This window comes from Chiroxiphia lanceolata, chromosome 7 (genome assembly GCF_009829145.1).
Source record: "Chiroxiphia lanceolata isolate bChiLan1 chromosome 7, bChiLan1.pri, whole genome shotgun sequence".
Taxonomy (NCBI): Eukaryota; Metazoa; Chordata; class Aves; order Passeriformes; family Pipridae; genus Chiroxiphia; species Chiroxiphia lanceolata.
Window position 1 is genome coordinate 8,427,637 of NC_045643.1, and position 17,605 is coordinate 8,445,241.

The 17,605-nt window shown below is 38.0% G+C and overlaps 1 protein-coding gene across 6 annotated transcripts in view; it reads left to right on the top strand.

The window, feature by feature from the left end:
- The window catches only part of MYO1B (myosin IB), a 112,922-nt gene that overhangs the window by 55,728 nt on the left and 39,589 nt on the right, over nucleotides 1-17,605 (top strand). For all 6 annotated transcript variants that reach the window (XM_032692902.1, XM_032692903.1, XM_032692905.1 and 3 more), the window contains 7 exons: nucleotides 2,393-2,456; nucleotides 11,443-11,541; nucleotides 11,881-11,984; nucleotides 12,851-12,998; nucleotides 13,675-13,793; nucleotides 14,616-14,702; nucleotides 15,020-15,085. In XM_032692902.1, the coding sequence (XP_032548793.1) occupies nucleotides 2,393-2,456; nucleotides 11,443-11,541; nucleotides 11,881-11,984; nucleotides 12,851-12,998; nucleotides 13,675-13,793; nucleotides 14,616-14,702; nucleotides 15,020-15,085 (687 nt within the window). The remainder of the gene's footprint in view (nucleotides 1-2,392; nucleotides 2,457-11,442; nucleotides 11,542-11,880; nucleotides 11,985-12,850; nucleotides 12,999-13,674; nucleotides 13,794-14,615; nucleotides 14,703-15,019; nucleotides 15,086-17,605) is intronic.

Here is a 17,605-nt window from a genome sequence, read left to right on the forward strand (position 1 = left end):
CTAAAAAAGAAAGAAAAAAATTAGGATGTGGCAGTCTGTGACCAGATGAAAACGTAATTACAGCGCAGCTGGATTCTTTAATTTTTTGGCACTGGTGGCTTTAATGTCAATGACCATGTGTCTAGCAACTGGTCTGCTTAGCAAGTCAATCTTTTCATGTGATCTTGTTTTCCATTCATATGTATATAATTTTTTGGTCAAAATTGCTACTTTAGGATCTCATTTGCTTTCTATAACGTTTCCAAATTTGTTCGCAACTTTGGTTTTAATATAAACATTTATAACTTTACCTTTTTGCTTAAATTCTTTATTCAGTCAAGTGGTTGAATTCAGGCTTTTTTAGCATAAGACTGAATGTGAGATGATTGGGATTGGAGAAAAAAAAAAATTGAAGCCAGACTTGGGAGATTCAGAAGTGGGAATACTCATCATAGTTTCTCCTGCTGAAATCAGGAGACTGAATGCAACTGTCTCATTTGCTCACTTGTGTCCAGAAGAGTAGTATTGTGAGATGTGTAAAGTAGACAACAGAGGGCGGATTAATACACTGGAAAAATGGTGCATTGTGAGTAAAAGCAAATGAATAAAATTGTGGGATATTGTGAGACTGGAGGGAAGCTTTTTTTTTTTCCACGTGGGGGACTTCTCTCCATGCTCCACGTCTGTGAATGGTCCTTCTGCAGCTGTCATTGCCTCTGCTTGTGAACAGAGAAAAGAGTCTTCGTCACAAGGTCAGGACCAAAATTTGAGGCACCCCTAGAGATTTTGTTTTTTGGTAGAAAGGGTAGAAACAATGCAGTTATCAGAGAGGATGTACTACATAAAGGAGGAGGAGACAGCCAAGAGAAGAGGTGCCGTTTGCAAACAGAAGTCTTTCTAGGACAAAGTGCAACAAGCTACTATTTTGCCTTTCAAGTCCTTGCTTATAAACACAAAGCTAAAAATACTTCTGGAAACACCCAGCTGGCCCAGTCCTTGGGAAATGAAAATTTAATAATCAGATATAGGTTTTTATCTCTGAAATTTGAATCGACTAAGAATTAACTTGGAACAAGACAGTACAAGTACTGTCCTCTCTAGCCTGCCTCAGCTGCCAGCAAGGAGAATAGAATTTAAGTATATTCAAGCTGATCTTGACAAAATGCCCAGTAAATTAGAAAGTATCTTCGGGTCAATGTAAAGTGCCTGTTTTTATATTCTGTAATTAAAAGCAAAATAGAAAAACAAACAAAACGTAATCTCTTTCTAAATGCAGTGAATAAGGAAGTATAAACACAAAGCTTTTCAATATGCACTTTTTGCAATGGAATCACAGAATGGTTTGGGCTGAAAGTGGCCATAAAGATCATCCAGTTCCAGCCTCCCCACTGTGGTCAGAGACACCTTCTGCTAGACCAAGTTGCTCAAATCCCCATCCAGCCTGGCCTTGGAACACTTCCAGGGATGGGGCATCCACATCTTCTGTGGGCAGCCTGTTCTAGTGCCTCACCACCCTCCTAGTGAACAGTGTTCTCTGTTAAGTGTGTGCCAAAGGGCGAAATTTAGTTGAATTCCTACTAGCAGTTATCTTTCTAAACTCCCTTGCCAGTGCGAGCTGCTCTGCTTTTACCTTTTCTACACAGTATGGGAGGAAAACAGTCCATTTTGTCACTGTTAAACGTAGCTGTTACTACATTAAACACTTGTCAAATAAATTAAAATGATGCAAAGACCAGAGCAATTTTCTGTGATGTGGAAAAGTCAAACAGAAGTCAAGGAAACACACTGCACCAGTGCAGCTAAAATTGAAATCACTTTTGCGGTGACAGTCTGTTAATTGTTGCCTCTGGTCTCCTGAGTTACGAGGGAAAGAGTTCAGTGGGAAAAATCCATCACTTTTACAAGGCAGGCACACACTTAAGGACAGACGTCCCATGATTGCCAGCCAGTCCTCCAGGCCAAACTGAGTGGCTATCCTTTAGCTGCCTTGATTCATGCTCCAGTAAGATTTCCCATTGAGAAAATAAGTCTGTGTGGAAGATAATTTCTTCCTGCATTCTTCTGTTAATAAGCATGGTAATACCTAAATGGCTACAGGCATTGTTTGGTGTTCTTGGCATTCTGCTGGAAGTTTGTACACTGTGCATTTTCTTCACATAACCTTAGAAACTGAGCAAATTGCTCAGGTTGCTTTACAGACCCGATTAAAGGTGTTCTCATAAAAATCTCTGGTTGTGATAATGTCTTAGAAGATTTGAATAATTTTCTGTTCTTCAGAATTCTGATGGAGTGTACAGGAGATGTCAGATCTTTTAACTCTTTCAACCTTTAAAAACAACCAACTAACTAAAAAATGTCTTGAGCATTTTTTCTTAAACAGAACTTACAGTCTTAAAATATGTTGTTTTCACAGGGAAAATACATGGATATTGAGTTTGATTTCAAGGGTGACCCACTTGGAGGAGTTATAAGCAACTGTGAGTATTACTTCTGGTATCAGCATATTAACAACTTAAAATGTTTTGTTTAAAAAGGAATGTGGTTCAATTATTGAAGAGATCATCTGTGTTTGTGTAATAGCATCTCTCTCCATTCTGCTTTTTAATTTTGTTGCTGTTTTGGTGCTGAACAATGTACCTTAGAGTAAGTGAAAATAGACTTAAAGAAGTAAGCGTGAATATTGAATTTACTGTATTGTTCAAACACATTGAGTGAAGTGCATGGGTTTGTATGTTATCTCTGAAGCTGGTGGCAGATGGATATGGGTATCTGAGCATCTTTTGTGCTTGAATCCCTGGGATCAGTTGTGCTTCTGGGTTTGATGGGTCAGGTATTTTTGGCAGATGATGTCTGAGATATGCTGCTTTGTAATTTGTAAGGGTGATACAAAGTGTGCTGGAGATCACCATGAGATGGGTGTATTTATTTGGAACCAAAGCCTTCTGTACTAATTCATACACCTCAAAGTGTAGGAAAAGGCTTATCACGAGAGAGGATGAACAGCTCTTGAGTTTAGGGGGACAAAGGTGGCCTTGGAGGTTGTTCTGTGAAACCTATAGCAACTCAGAAAATTTAACCAGCTCTCTGTTAGGAAGAAAGAGGCTGGGAACTGAATGGCAGCTCAGAATGCTTTCACTTGCTTTTCTTTTGAGAGTTTAAATGCAGCTCTTAAAGAAAATTGCTCCTCTGTGCTATATAAAGCTATATTTGTTTGGTTTTCTTATTTTTAAAAGGGGATGGAAGAGGGCAGTGAGTGACTATACTAGGTGTCACTGACCTAGCCTCGACCCCTCTTTTCACTCAGCCAAATTCATTGCTTTTTCTAAAGATGTGACTTTTGACTCCATCGGCATTTTACTGGTTGTGAAATAATGAGACTTGCCCAAGGTGAACTGTCCTCTCCCCATATAACATAAACATTTTAAAAACACTGTGAAGAATTTTACACATAAATACAGGTTTTGGCTTTTTTCAGAGGGCAAACATTTTTTCTTGACCAGGTCAGCTTTTGGAACTGTGCCTGAAAGAGCATGCTTTTTCTGACAGAGTAGATCTTGAAACTCAAAGCAGTCACTATTTAAATGTTTATGGCTGTCTATTACCTTTGACATTTGGCAGTCAACAAAATTAGAGACCAAACACACTTAGTGTATTCATCAATAATTAAATGTGAACAAAAAGGTTCTAAAAGGCTGTGTTATTTGTTTCTTTTTATTTTGCATTCAAAATAGATACATAAAAATGAACCTTCCTTTGTAAGAGTGGACATTCAACAGTTTGTCTTTGAAAGTACTCAAGACTTTTTATTGAGTCATCTAGTTAAAATATTGTGTCATACCAAAAGGAGATCCAAATAGTTGCTCTGTAGTTTATCTGCTCTATAAATCTTTGTGTGGTGTAATTATAACATTACATTAATTGTAATGATGTGATGACATATGTAACAAAGGGCAGACATATTTTTAGATCTTTCTAAAAGATGCCTATTTTAGGCATTCTTTCTGTCTTATCACATTTAATAAATTTCTCATAGCAAGAAAATGAATTTCAATTTAAAAATAAAGACCTGATGTGTAAGCTCTGTTGTGGAAAAGATGTTACTTGTTGAACTATGAAACGCCCCATGCTTGGCAGGGTATGTCAGTGGTAAATATTGAGTTCCTGTAGCTGCATGTTAATACATCTCATCTTTGATTTAATGTTTGCAAGATTTGATAGTCCATCCATCTCTCTTTGAAAGAGAGTTTAAATTCTCTACCATTTCAAAATAATTTGGTTGCCCTGCCTTAGATTTTTCCACACGTCTGCAGCATTGCATTGCAACACAAATGCTTCTGTTTCTGTGAGGCATCACCATTCTGAAGATATTTGGGGGCCTAAATTCTTTTACACTACTTAGAACTTACTTTGATGTAAGTCAAAATGAGGATTTGCCTTCGTAATTCATCAAGCATGAAGTCAAGTAGTGCTGAAGTTTCCTATCCCTAAAAGGGAAAGTATTATTATGAAAATATCCATAAATTTTCTTTGATATCTGACCATGTGTTGGTTTGGTGTTAATATGATGTGAAGATGACATCATAATGTTTTGATTAAACTTTAATAGTTGTTTCTGACAAGCTTGATTTCCAAACATCAGTTAAGTTAGTGGGCTTTTTTGGGGCACAGCCTATGTCACCAAGCTATATTTCATACTCTGAGTGACTTGAAGCAGACATGGTGAACATCTAGCTTATTGTGGTGGCAAAAATGGTAATTATGATAAGCTGCTAAATTTATCAGACTGGTAAGGATAAGCTGAGACCTATTGGGCTGAAAGGTCTTGTTTGAAATGGTCTGTTCTGTCCTACTCTGGAATGCTGTGAAGCTCTGTGAAAGGCTGGTGAATCTGCCCATGATGACCCTTCATGCAGTGACCTTCCCTTGGGCCATTGTCCTGATGCCCTTCAATGAGCTCTTACATCTTAATGAGAGGGGTTAACCTACAGGGTAAAATTATCATTTCTGTCCTGTCCAGTTTGCAGTCAATGGAAATGTCCACTGGCTTTAGCAGGAGCTGACAATACCAAAACGTTTAATATGCTGCAAATGGAAGGTAAATCTTCTGAGTAAAATTAGAATGGAAATAATAAAACGGAGAGGATTTGTGACAGCTATAAAGTCAGAACTGGTATGTGCCCAGACTGAAGATAATTTTATGTTTGAACAGTGTAAAATATGTGCAGCCTCATTTCATGTACGTTACACGGCTGCTCAGAGCTTCCAACTGCACTGGTTTCCAAGGAAATTGTCATATTGTTATAGCATGGTGTACAGCCATGAAAAGAAACTGAGAAGGAAAAATTGGAGATTAACATGATTTATGCAAGCTTAAAGTATTTGACTTCAATCAGGAATTTTTTCCCCTTAGACTGTAAAATAAAACTGATTTCAGGTAGTGTGTGTTGTACTTGTTTGATCCTACATCAGCAGGTGTGGGGTGAGCAGAAGGGTGAAGAGGGCTGGGTGAAGAATGTAGTAAGCTTGAGTTGTTAAGACTTGTCCTTTTTTGTTAGTTTTCTGTGAAGGTCCCAGCTTGTTTTCCTGGTGGGTGGGAGGCGCTGGAGTCCGTGTAAGGTGAGGTCCTGGTGCTAGCTAACAGCCAGCCCGTCCATTCACGGGTGACCTGTTTCACGTGTGTGGGGTTAGGAAGTCCAAATTACTGTTGTGGGAGTTGCTAAACACCAAACCCTTGCTGTGTTGCCACCTGGGACTGTGGGCAGCCCATCACTGTTGGGTAACAAACTCCAGCCCCCGCTTGAAGGTATGCTGCTGCTTTAAAAGGCACCTGCAAACAGGTAAATAGCATTTACATTTTCTCTCACTGAATTGGGTATGAGGTATATCTGCTCCTTCTGCCCTCCTATGGGGTGTTTACAGTTGCTGCTGTTGCAGTGGACAGTCATGTCAGCTCTTATGTACTCAGAGGTTTCTTTTTTCCCAGAGCACCTGTGAGGTAAAGCAGTTGGAGTGTTGCTTTCAGCTGGGTATAATATCGTGGAAATAAATTACAGAAAAGATCAATACTATTCTTAGTTTTCCATTTATTATAACTACTCAGTTAGTGAAGATGAGAGGAGAAGAAAGGAGAACAGTAGATTCTTTTCCAGCTGTAATTACAGAATAATCTGTATTTTATGTAAAAATAGGTACATTTGGTTTTGAAGTAATAGGTGCTAATTGCAGTAGCTTGTTCAGCTCTAAGATATGACTGTCCACAGATGCTGCATCTGGTTCGTACTTAAGGCAGTGTTTGTGTGCACACTTGGTTTGTTAGTTTTGTGACTGCTTTTGTGTACAGTAAATTTTATGGTTTAAGTGGCTTTGCATAGTACAGTCCAAAATGTTTCACACTTAGAGTTGTTTAAACTTTTGGAAAGGTATGGATCTTACAATATCTTTACCATAATTTTTGTAAGTCTTAAATTTTTACGTTTCACCTGTAATTTCCTGCTGAAAGATATCTAGCTTTTAGTATAGGGTGATCTTTCCTCATCTGCCTAAGCCCTTCAGTGATTTAATGATTAACTAGAAGACAACAGTGCTGCAGGTTGTGAAGTACAGTATATGCAAAGCCTGCTTTTGAAAAGCCATTTTTAACCAGTACAGTGTCCTCAGAGTCCAGGTAACAAGTGTTTAAGAAAGGGCCCTGTTTTGCCATCTTTTTCAACAGCAACATGAAAGAAACCTATGATGTTTATCTAAGCAACTTTTTTTTAAGTTAGCAAAGTGATAACTTTGCAACTTGTTCTTCTTATGACTTTTTTGTTCATTTTAAAAGTCAGAAGTAATTACCCACTTACTGAGAAATCAACAGCTCAGGCTGTTGATTTAAGTTACGTGATTGCTGTTAGTAAGTTCCTTTGCTTAGGAAAATATTGCACAAATTTGACAGTTAGACATTATGAGAAGAGATACCCATTCTTGGTGATTTTCTTTTTGATTTTTGTATTTATTTTATTTAAATCTTAACTTGTTTCAACATCGCCCTTGGTGTTCTTGTTAACGTGGTTGCCACTGTTTAGACAATTGTTTTGCCTAAAGTAGGAAGATTTTAAAACAAACAACAAACTAAATTAAACATTTTGTTTAGCTTATTTTTAAACATCATTTATCCCTTGAACAGTGAGGATTTAACACTCTTTAAATTGTGCAGTCATTGTCACTGCACACACTACCCAGGCAGTAGTTTTTGCTTGACACAGTTATGGATCAATTAATTTGAGAGAACATGATTATAAGCTTGGTGGGAATAATAGGGAAATTTCCTGAGAAATCTATATGTTCTTTTTCATCTGTAGCTTTTTTTGGATGACAGCTGTACAATCAAGGTAGGAAAACAGCATAATTTAACATAATATGGCTGTAGAGATAAGCTTCCATGACTAGAACATGTTCTGTAACTTTGGCTGAATTGTTGAGAGGGTCCTTGGTCATGGCCAGCTGAAGAGACTATGACTAAAATAAACTTTTCTTGGATTATTTAGAATGTACCAAGGTAGTGTCATTTTTTTTTTTTTGCTTCTGGTGTTTACTTATTCCTTTCTTGAATGTTGATTCAATTTCTAGTATATTTAGAGAAATACAAATATCCTACATTTTTCTGCATCAGTCAAGTTCATGGGTCAAGTATGCAAAAAGAATCTGTATAAAATTGTACATTAGAGTTTGCAGAAGTATTCAGCATCTTCTTTTTTTCCTTTCATGTTCAGTTGAATGGTTTAGCAGGGTGCTTACACAGATCTCTTGCATTTAAACCAGTGTTATTAAGGAATAACAAATAATCTTCAGAACCTAAGGCAGGTAGCTGGATTTTGAGTCACCTGAATCGATGGATATTCAGACAGTATGATTTGAGAAGAGTTCCCAAGGTTGAACTTTTCCGAAACAATTTAATTTTTACAGCTGCTTTGATACACATTAAAAGTTTCCATTCAAGCAGGAGCACTGCTAGATAATGTAGAAAGAATACCTGAATGTTCTCTCCTGATAATTCTGTGTAGTCCCTATACATAATTCATATAGACTATGTAACAAAATGTAATCTAGAGAGAGTTTAGGGTTTTTTGTTCTTTGGATTTTCATATAGTTAAGCACCATCTGTCCACACATGCCACTGTCAACAGAATTACCAAGCGGCCATGTGCAGCAGTCTGATGTGAATCTTTGTGTCCTCTCTTTTGAGTGTTTTTGATCCACAGAATTTGTACTCGTGTGAGACTTAACACAAAAGTTACTGGTAGTGCAGTGGTTGCTTTAGGGAAAATATATTTGGTTGATTTATTGAAATGCTAATTAGTGCAAACAAAGGGAAGAAGTTTTCTGAAGAGTAGGGCAGATGGTCTGGATCTGTCCCATAAGTCTGATTTCAGTCTGCATGTGAACAGAAAGAAAAGGAAAAAAACCCAATGAATGCAGCCTTAACAAGAACTGGCAGCAGCTGCTTTTTTTAAGGAAAATACCTGATTTTCTGTCAGTAACTGCTTTGTGGAGCTTTTTTCCTCAGTTATGAAAACTGACAGAATATGAAACGTTAGGACTCCAGAAAGCTAACTGTTAATTACTTAACTTTGTTGCTTCTAAAAATATATAGATAAGATAAGCTGTGGTGAAAAAAACCAAGACAGTTATCCTTCTAAAATAACTAATTTCACACACCTTCGAGAACCTGTTTGTTAAATCCGCTGAGGGCATGCATGTAATTAGAAGGTTTAAATACAATATTTTGCCAGGATGCGTAGCTGAGCTTTTATGACAGTATTTGAGTAAATTTATAGGCAGAATATTTTTAAACCCAAATAAGCCAAACCGCACTGCTTCAATATCCCTTGAGAATACAGCCATTTCCTGAAGTGTGTGTAGCCACTGCGGGAGCTGAAGTTGTTTATTTTTTGAGATTAAATTTGGCTGCGATCTGTTCCAACACTTGACTGGAGAACCTTCACAGCCAGCACAACTCTGAACTGCCTGCCACTCACCTTGCCTTTCCCAGCCCAAGTATTAACACTTGGATGGGGGATCGGCCTCTCCCTTTCAGTTATGAATTAAAAACTAGAGAGGATCAGGTATCCGGTAGTTATGCTAATTAACTAGGATGACTCTGAGTTAGAACCACGGCTCAAGAAGGTGAACTCTGACCTTAGGTGAAGTCAGAAGTAGAGAGGTTGCACAGTAGGCTGCTGGTGAGAACAATACTTCTGATCTTGCCTTTCCAACACAGCATCAACCATCGGAAGTTAGTCAGCTGCATTTTAAAAAAAAAAAAACCAATAAAATCGAAAGGGCAAAAGTGGGAGTCTTTAACCTACCCCTCTAAAGATGAGCTGCTGGTAATATGTGAGAGCCACTTGTTTGTGTATATCTTGGGTGTGCTTTTTCATCTTGATGTGCAAAACTTCCAGGTGCTGAGCCAGGCCATATTTGGAAGGAAAGAGACTGTAGTGTTGTTAAGTCATAAAAACAAATGTCTATTCAAACAAAGCTAAAAGTTCTGACATGGTCACACAATGCATTAGATGGGGAAGAGGTGTTTCTCCTCATCATTTAGGAGCTCCATTCACTGTCATTTGCTGTGCTGGTTGCCATTCCTCTCCAGGCAATTGCATGTTTAGGGAATAACATAGTTCAGCTGGTCTGTAAAATATTTGAAACTTGTCCTACTGTAAGCCACTCAGAAGATTAGTAATACTGTCTGAGTTTTGTCGTTGTTGTCACTGGCTAATTATTAGAGCAGAAAGTAATTTTTGAATCTGACTTGCTCTAGTTTATGTGGAGGAGGGACTCTGAAGACTTGTATAAGTGTGTGGGTTGAAGTTTGGTCTTTAGTTCCTATTCTGTGAGAAGGGGTGTAAGCTTAGGTAATTAGAGTGGGCAACATAAGCACCACACCCTGCCTGTAGCTATCAAAAATAGGAATATGGTCTATTGCACTCTCTTTATGGAGAGAACCCCAAGGCAGATGCTCCCCCTCAGGCTAAGCCCTGCTGTGCCAGGGGCACCCTAGCTGGGGTAGGGGGTTTGCAGCACAGATGCTGCTGACCAGAGTGCTACCTCTAACTTTCCAGATTGCTGAGACTAAATAGGTGCAGTTTCAGCAGAAATGGAAATCGGAGGAAAAGTATAGTAGAATACACATCAGATGGAAATCGGAGGAAAAGTATAGTAGAATACACATCAGATGTTATAGTAGCCCAGCAGGGGAAGTGTTCAACAACTGCACATGTCCTTAATGGACTTGGTGTTCCCTCTGTCTTGCTTTTGTGAAACCTCATCTCACTTTGTGTATGCTCTTCTGAGGAGTGGTATTTGAGATATGACACTTTGAGAGCTTTCTTCTAGCATGGGCACAGCTTAGAGAGAATTTAACTCCCAGTCATGGTAGGTACATGGGAGAATGCCTTTGCTGTGCGCTTGGAATGAGGCATTGAATGTCTCTGTCTCCCTGGCACTGGATACATGTAGCTTAAGAGAAAAACTGTACGCTGGGAACTGGGTGTTTGCTGTCTGGAAAAATGCTGTTAAGCCCTTGTGTGCCAGTGAGAAAAGAAGAAAAAACATACCTTTTGTACAAAAAGAGATTGTGACATTGAACCTGCCCAGAGGTTCTCTTATTGCATCCCTCTTCCCTCTCCTGGTGTGCTGTGAACCACAGCCTTCCAGTGCAGTACAGGCTGAACAGACTTTGAATTGCCACCTCCGTGGTAAATATGATGTTAACTCTGAAGTGGTTGCAGTGTGTTACAAGTCAGTCTGCTTATGCTGCCTGCCTGGATTCCTAGTCTTATGGAAGGTTTAGAAATGTGCCTGTCACTAAGGACAGTGGATGAAGCAGTCTTCTTCTCAAGCTACTCCGTTAGTGCAGTGACGCTTTTCAAAGTGCTGCTTTTTCATTTCCCTTTAAGTATATTAGGATGGAGCTTCTGTCAGCCCCACTGGGAATTATTTCATAGCCTGATGCACCTGAGGATCACAAAGTGCTGCATGATTATTCAGGTTAAATGCTTTCTTTATTTGTTCTCTCCTTTTCATTTACCCGTCTTTCATGTGCTTAGCCTTAACATTTTGCTTCTTTTCAAACCTTCACCCATACAGTCATGCTCACCAAATCTTAATTTTGTGGTGGTATTGTAAATTGGTTGACATTTTTCGAGCACATTGCCTCCCTGACCTGAGTTCTCTTTGCTGCTCATAGACTGCAGCATTTACAAGTTCCCTGGGCTTGCCACTTGCTCAAAGAAATATTTGAGATACATATACTAATGTGATATACTATGATAAGGTTTGTACCTCCCATTTATCATCTTCTAGTCTGCTGCTGGTGGTATGAAGCAATGAAGTAGAAAATGATGGGGGATTATATTCATTTTAAAGAGTTTTGCTCCAACAGTCTGTCCCTGACCTGTGAGATTTTGTTTGTTTGTTTAGATCTACTAGAGAAGTCTCGTGTTGTTAAGCAGCCAAGAGGTGAAAGAAACTTCCACATTTTCTATCAGATACTGTCTGGTGCATCGGAAGAGTTTCTCTGTAAGTATTGCCCTTGTGCCATGTTCAGATTTCTTTGTATTTAACGTGCTGGTTTTGTGGGAAATATGATTTTTTGAAATTTTTGTTGGTAGTGGCAACAGTAATACCTGAAGTCAACAAATGCTTTGATATTATCCAGGTACCTGAATCAGAATTGGCTTTGCAGTGCATTATGAACAAATAAGAAAGTCCGTTCTTATTTAGAAGGCTTATAATTAAAAGATCCTTGAAGAAAATTTAATTCAATAATAACAACAGTTCCTGACAATACTGGTTCTTGGATAAAATTGCCACTAGCAGGAATGTCGTTACTAATGATATTGTTATTTGATTTATTAGGCAAACTCAAACTGGAGAGGGACTTCAGCAGGTACAACTACCTGGGCCTTGATTCTGCCAAAGTGAATGGAGTGGATGATGCTTCAAACTTCAGAACAGTCAGGGTAAGAAGCAGCAGGAGTTGGCTGAGTACTCAGAGTTCTTACGCCCCTCGGTCTGTCAGTTCGTGCAGGGCTGGGCTGGGAGGGCTGTCTTGTCTCAGTGCTGGCACTCCTCATGCACAGGCAGAATGTGTTTGCACAGGGAAGCTTTGCTACCAAGAGAAGCTAAGAAAGCCCAAGTTTTGTGGAGTATTCTTACAGGAATACAAAAAGGACAGCAAAAAAAATTAAATAAAATTATAAAAAAAAAAGGAAACAAAAAAGAAGAAAAAAAGGAAATAATAAAAAAAAAAGCCCAGACCCCCATGGTCAGATCATGGGAAAAGTTATACTGTGTAGTGGCTTATGGTGGCAGTGACTGAGCTTCATGACCCAGGTGATGCTGACCAAGTCAAAATAAAAACAGGGCTAGGATGATTCTCATGATAACTTACTGTCCTGTTTTTGTTTGCTTGTACAAGGTGACTACAGGACCTTGTTACTCAATGTATGCAAATTTAGAGTCTAAAAGTTATTGGTCTGAGAAGGCAGGAGTACCTGCTCATTTGACTGTGAAATATTGGGATGGGTTATAAACTAAATTAAGTGGCTAAAAAAAGTACTGCATTTTAGAAACCCATATACTGAATGAGTCCTAGAATTGGACTGGACTGAATGCCAGCTCCATTATCACATCTCCTTTAGCCTGTCTTTTGTATTAAAAAACTTACTTATCTAAGCATAGGAATTATGCCATGTACTTTTAGTAGCAAAAGAGTTCATAAAACATTTCTAATTTATGTTAATGCAGATAAATGGTAAATTTCTCTAGTATGATCTGTTTAAATGTAGATGCTCTTATCTCATGGTTTTATCTGTCCCCTTTCCAGAATGCTATGCAGATTGTTGGGTTTATGGATCATGAAACACAGTCGGTTTTTGAAGTAGTGGCAGCCGTTCTGAAATTGGGAAATATTGAATTTAAGCCTGAATCTCGTGCAAATGGCCTAGATGAAAGTAAAATCAAAGATAAAAATGGTAAGATGAGACTAGTGATGGGAGGAAAACCACTAATTTGTCTGAAGTCATTATTAATTTTGTCATTTCTACAGACATACAATATCCTTACATATGAATTAGATTGTTTCCAGAGCTCACCCTCAGGCAAATATGGGTTAAATTCTGTGCAATTTTGATTGCTCTGTTTGAAATTCCAAAAATTATAATTTTCTTTTTTTTTTTCCTACTTTATTAGCACTTTCTTCTGAAATGTTAAATGGTGCTGTGTGTTTCTGTTTCTGCCACTTGGTTTTTCTGCAGTGGAGGCTTTTTGTTCTTTTGCAGTGATTATCTCTGCCTGTAATGTCAGATTCATTTGGTGATATTTTTGCAGTTGATACGTTTTGAAACTCCATTCATTTTCATTTGGAAGTTTTTCATTATGAAAAGTAATCTGTGATAAATGGAGGGAAAGTTTCTTCACAAAAATAACTGGATAGAAAGTGCTTTCAAAACCAGTAACTCTCTTTCCTTGTGCTGTGTGTATTTTTAACAACTTTGCTTGTCAGCGTAGTGGGGAGAGAATGTGACACTTCTGTTAAAGAGCACCTGTTTTGGAAAAACGCTACACTACTTAAAATCTAATAGTTTTGGGGAAGAACAAGCAGTGGTTATGAAGGATTAATTATATTTACACTTTGCTTTTTGATGCTAGAACTCAAGGAAATCTGCGAGTTGACGGGTATAGACCAGTCTGTCTTGGAGAGAGCCTTCAGCTTCCGGACGGTTGAAGCCAAACAAGAGAAAGTTTCAACAACACTAAATGTGGCTCAGGTAAAAAGAGGTCCTGATTTTATAGGAAAGAATTATTTTAAGTGGCTGTTTATTCCACGTGACTAAATCATTACTGCCCAAATAAAAACTACAACTAATCAGCTGTACTGAATAAATTACGAGTGTAAGTGTGCTTTTTTTTTTTTCCCCAGCAGTTTCTAAGTGTTCAGATATACTGGATGTTTTGTTTTCACGTGTGAATTACCTCCAAAAGATGAGGGATAGGAGAATGTTGTGGAGAATGTTGCAGAGACTGAAAAAACAAACAGACCTGCACTAAGCACATGCTGCAAGTGTTGTGGCAGACTGTTTTCATTTAGGGTAACTGCTGTAATTGCATGTGAGTTGTATGCCTGGGGCTGCTGAGAAACTTTTGCTGCCACTGTGAATTTATCTTCCTCTATGGCTGCAGAGCCAGGATGATTGCCACCTGTGTCTCATCAGCTCAGGCTACCAGGAATGTGGTTTCTCTGAATGCAGCTGATCAGGTCCCTTTGTTTAGGATTAGGGTGGGGGATGTGAGTCTTTAGAGGGTATCTGGAAGAGCAGGAAGGGAGTTGAAGTGCTGCTGTTGTGTTGTTGTTGTGGCTGCTTTTCCAGCCAGCCTGTGGCCAGGAAGACAGAGGGGTGCACCACCAAGACACTGATGCTGCCTAAGTGTCTTGGCACCCCTTGCCTGTCTCCCGTGCCTGTTTAGGCAGAGCCACTGCTGCCTGTGCTGGTCTTACTAAGTTCACAGCACCTTTAAGATATGTCAGTGACAGAAAAAGGTTTGGTTTAGGCCAGCATTTATAACTTTTTTTTCTTCTTTTTTCTATTTAGGCTTATTATGCCCGTGATGCTCTGGCTAAGAATTTATACAGTCGACTGTTCTCTTGGCTTGTTACCAGGATCAATGAGAGCATTAAGGTACTGTCGTTTCGTGCCTGTAAAAAAATCAATAGAAATCCTTTAAATTAAAGTGGACAGTAAAATTGTATTTACCAGTTTCATTTTTCCTGGTTGTACACTGTTACACGTGAATAATTGTATCACAGCTCAACAAATTTCTCTCTGCTCTGTTTTTAAGCTTATAAAAATATTCACGTTAAGTGTATTTTGGGAAACCATACCTAATATTTTAGTTTACAGAATTTGACAGCCTATTTATGAGATACATTAATTTTCTTGATTCTCAAGTATGCAATGTACAGATGACTGACTCAATCTTTAATTTTTTTTTTAAGGCACAAACAAAAGTCAGAAAGAAGGTAATGGGGGTTCTGGACATCTATGGCTTTGAAATTTTTGAGGTAAGACCTTTATAATGGTAAACATTTAATGAGACAGCTGTTATTAAAGCTTGATAGAGTAGTTCATGAATGTTTAATCAGAATACATGTAATTCGAATCAATTGTGTTATTCCTGACAGAAAATCACTAGAAAAGTAAGCCAAAGAGAGATGTCTTAGCATCTCTAGCAATTGAAACAAATTTATGAAAGCCAAACTTGTGGTTTTTACATATAGAAAAATAAATATTTATGATGGATAAACTAAGTATATTTTGTTGTTACAAACGTTCTGAGCATAGGAGAAACTCTGGCACTGTCATTTCTGCCCTCAGGCATTTTGGGGGTGTCTTTGAACAAGCTTTGTATCCTACAAAAAAACAAACAAACAAAACCCCCCCAAAAAACCGCACAACAATAACTATATATTTTTTTTCTGTCAAAATTAAACAAGGAATTGTATTGCATTTCATGTCAATTAACATAGATAAATATTCTATACTGATTCCTAGCTAATGATCTGTGGCTCACTGTTGTTTGTTTACAAGAGTATTTTTAGACTAGTGGTATTTTGAAACAAAACAATCAACCAGGAGTTTTTAATTGGGTTAGAGAGCACCAAGGACAGGGCATTTTCATAAATCTTGTTCTGACAGGTTTTTTTAAGAGATTTATAGGTCTTCACTGGAATCTGTATGTGTTTAAACTAGAAACTCATCTAGGGAGAAAAATCAGTAGAAAACATGCAGTCCTTACCCACTTCCCTACATCCCTCTTGAAAATCCAGAGAATGTGTTTAAACTGTGTAGAATAATCCAGAGAAGAGTAATTGTTCATGTGAGAGTGGTGTAAGTTTCCTTTCAGAAGCACAACATCCAAATATGTGCAAATCAAAATACCTCTATGAAGAGGAAAAAGAAATCTGATACTTGCTTCAAGGGTTTACTGAGCGAGGTTGTACTGTTTGAATTAAACATAAGAGCATAGCTGTGAAAATATAGTGCGAGAGATCAGGTGGCTGAATGGAGAACTCAGTGCCAAATCTCTTTAGAGCTGGTCCTTGGCATACCTTTTAGAGAGCTGGACAGTGGAATGGTACTGCTGGCATCTTTGGGCAGGACTCTTGTTTTCACTAGTTCTTTTGTGTTTGGTTAGGATAGATATGTATGATAAAGTGGGAGACAGGAGCTTGCACTGGCACACAAGCCAACTGAGTAATTGAGTTTGTGGTATATGGTGTTCCAGAGACAAGTTTCTTTCTTGCATGTAATTTTCTCTTTTTTTGGTAGGAATTCAACATCTTGAAAGGTCACAAGTAAGTGGTTGAGTGCAGGAGAAAAATGAAAAAACAAGGCTCTTTTCACTTACCTGTCATAACGAATTAGCTTTCCCAATTTATACAAACTCAAAAGCTTTAAAATAATGGGTAGTTATTGTTCACTCCTTTAAATGCTGAGTATTGGTTTTTAGTGGAAAAGGTGGTAGCGGTTTTGCCTTGTGACTTGAGGGTCAAATTCATCAGCACATTCCTGCAAAGGTGGGACTCTCTCTCATGAGTTAATACCTCTGGTGAGAGCACGAGCCAAGCAGCTTGGTTCAGCATCACAGAAATAATGGAATTATTTTATTTCTGAGCATTCAGAATGAGTCGGGTGGTATGCCAGAAGCATACGTGTAGCTGGTACTACACCATGTTTTAATTTAAAGGTGTTTGAAAAAAAAAATTTCATTGGCTTAGGTTTCTAGGGGTGACTAGTGCAGTTACTGGTGTTGGGACGACGTGACAGTACTATAATTCAGGGTGAATGATAGAAAAACAGTCCATTAGAAAATCCTGAATCAGCTGTACTTCCAGTACCACCTACTGAGCCATCCCTGTGTTCCCAGACAGGTTAGTTTTATAACCAGAAACTGCCAGCTTACTCTCAATTGAATCAAAAGCAAATACATTCTTTCAAGGCAACCCAAAATTCATTTTTTATGTCAAAATTCCTAAACTGAGTAAAATAATTCTGTAATGAGCACTGTATATGCAAAGTGTAACTGGTCTTGTGGTTACCTAAAAGAATGTCATGCAGTAAGGGCAATTAAGAGGATGCTGCCAAATATTTTTAAGTTCTGTAACAAATTACTGAATGCCACAAAAATTAGTAAAGATCTTGAAAAAATGATTACAAAATAATTATATTTTTGAGAATTTAAGCAACCACTTCACAGAAAATATATTGTTTGAAGTTAATTATATTAAAAGAATCAATAAATGAATGAAATTTTAACACTGCACGACACTGTGTTGTGGAAAAATTTAATAATATCTTAAGATTTATAGAATAACAAGAATAGTGGAATTTGGAGTGTTTTGCTGTGTGGTACATTTGTATGTGCAGTGGCTAAATATGTGAAATATTAGCTGAAGGGTAGTTAATGACAGTAACTATATCCATCCATGACTAATATTGTGCAGTTCCCTTTCAAACAGAATTCCTAGGTCAGATTTTGATTTTCATGTGTGTTCCTTAAAGTTAGAACTAACACATACTCT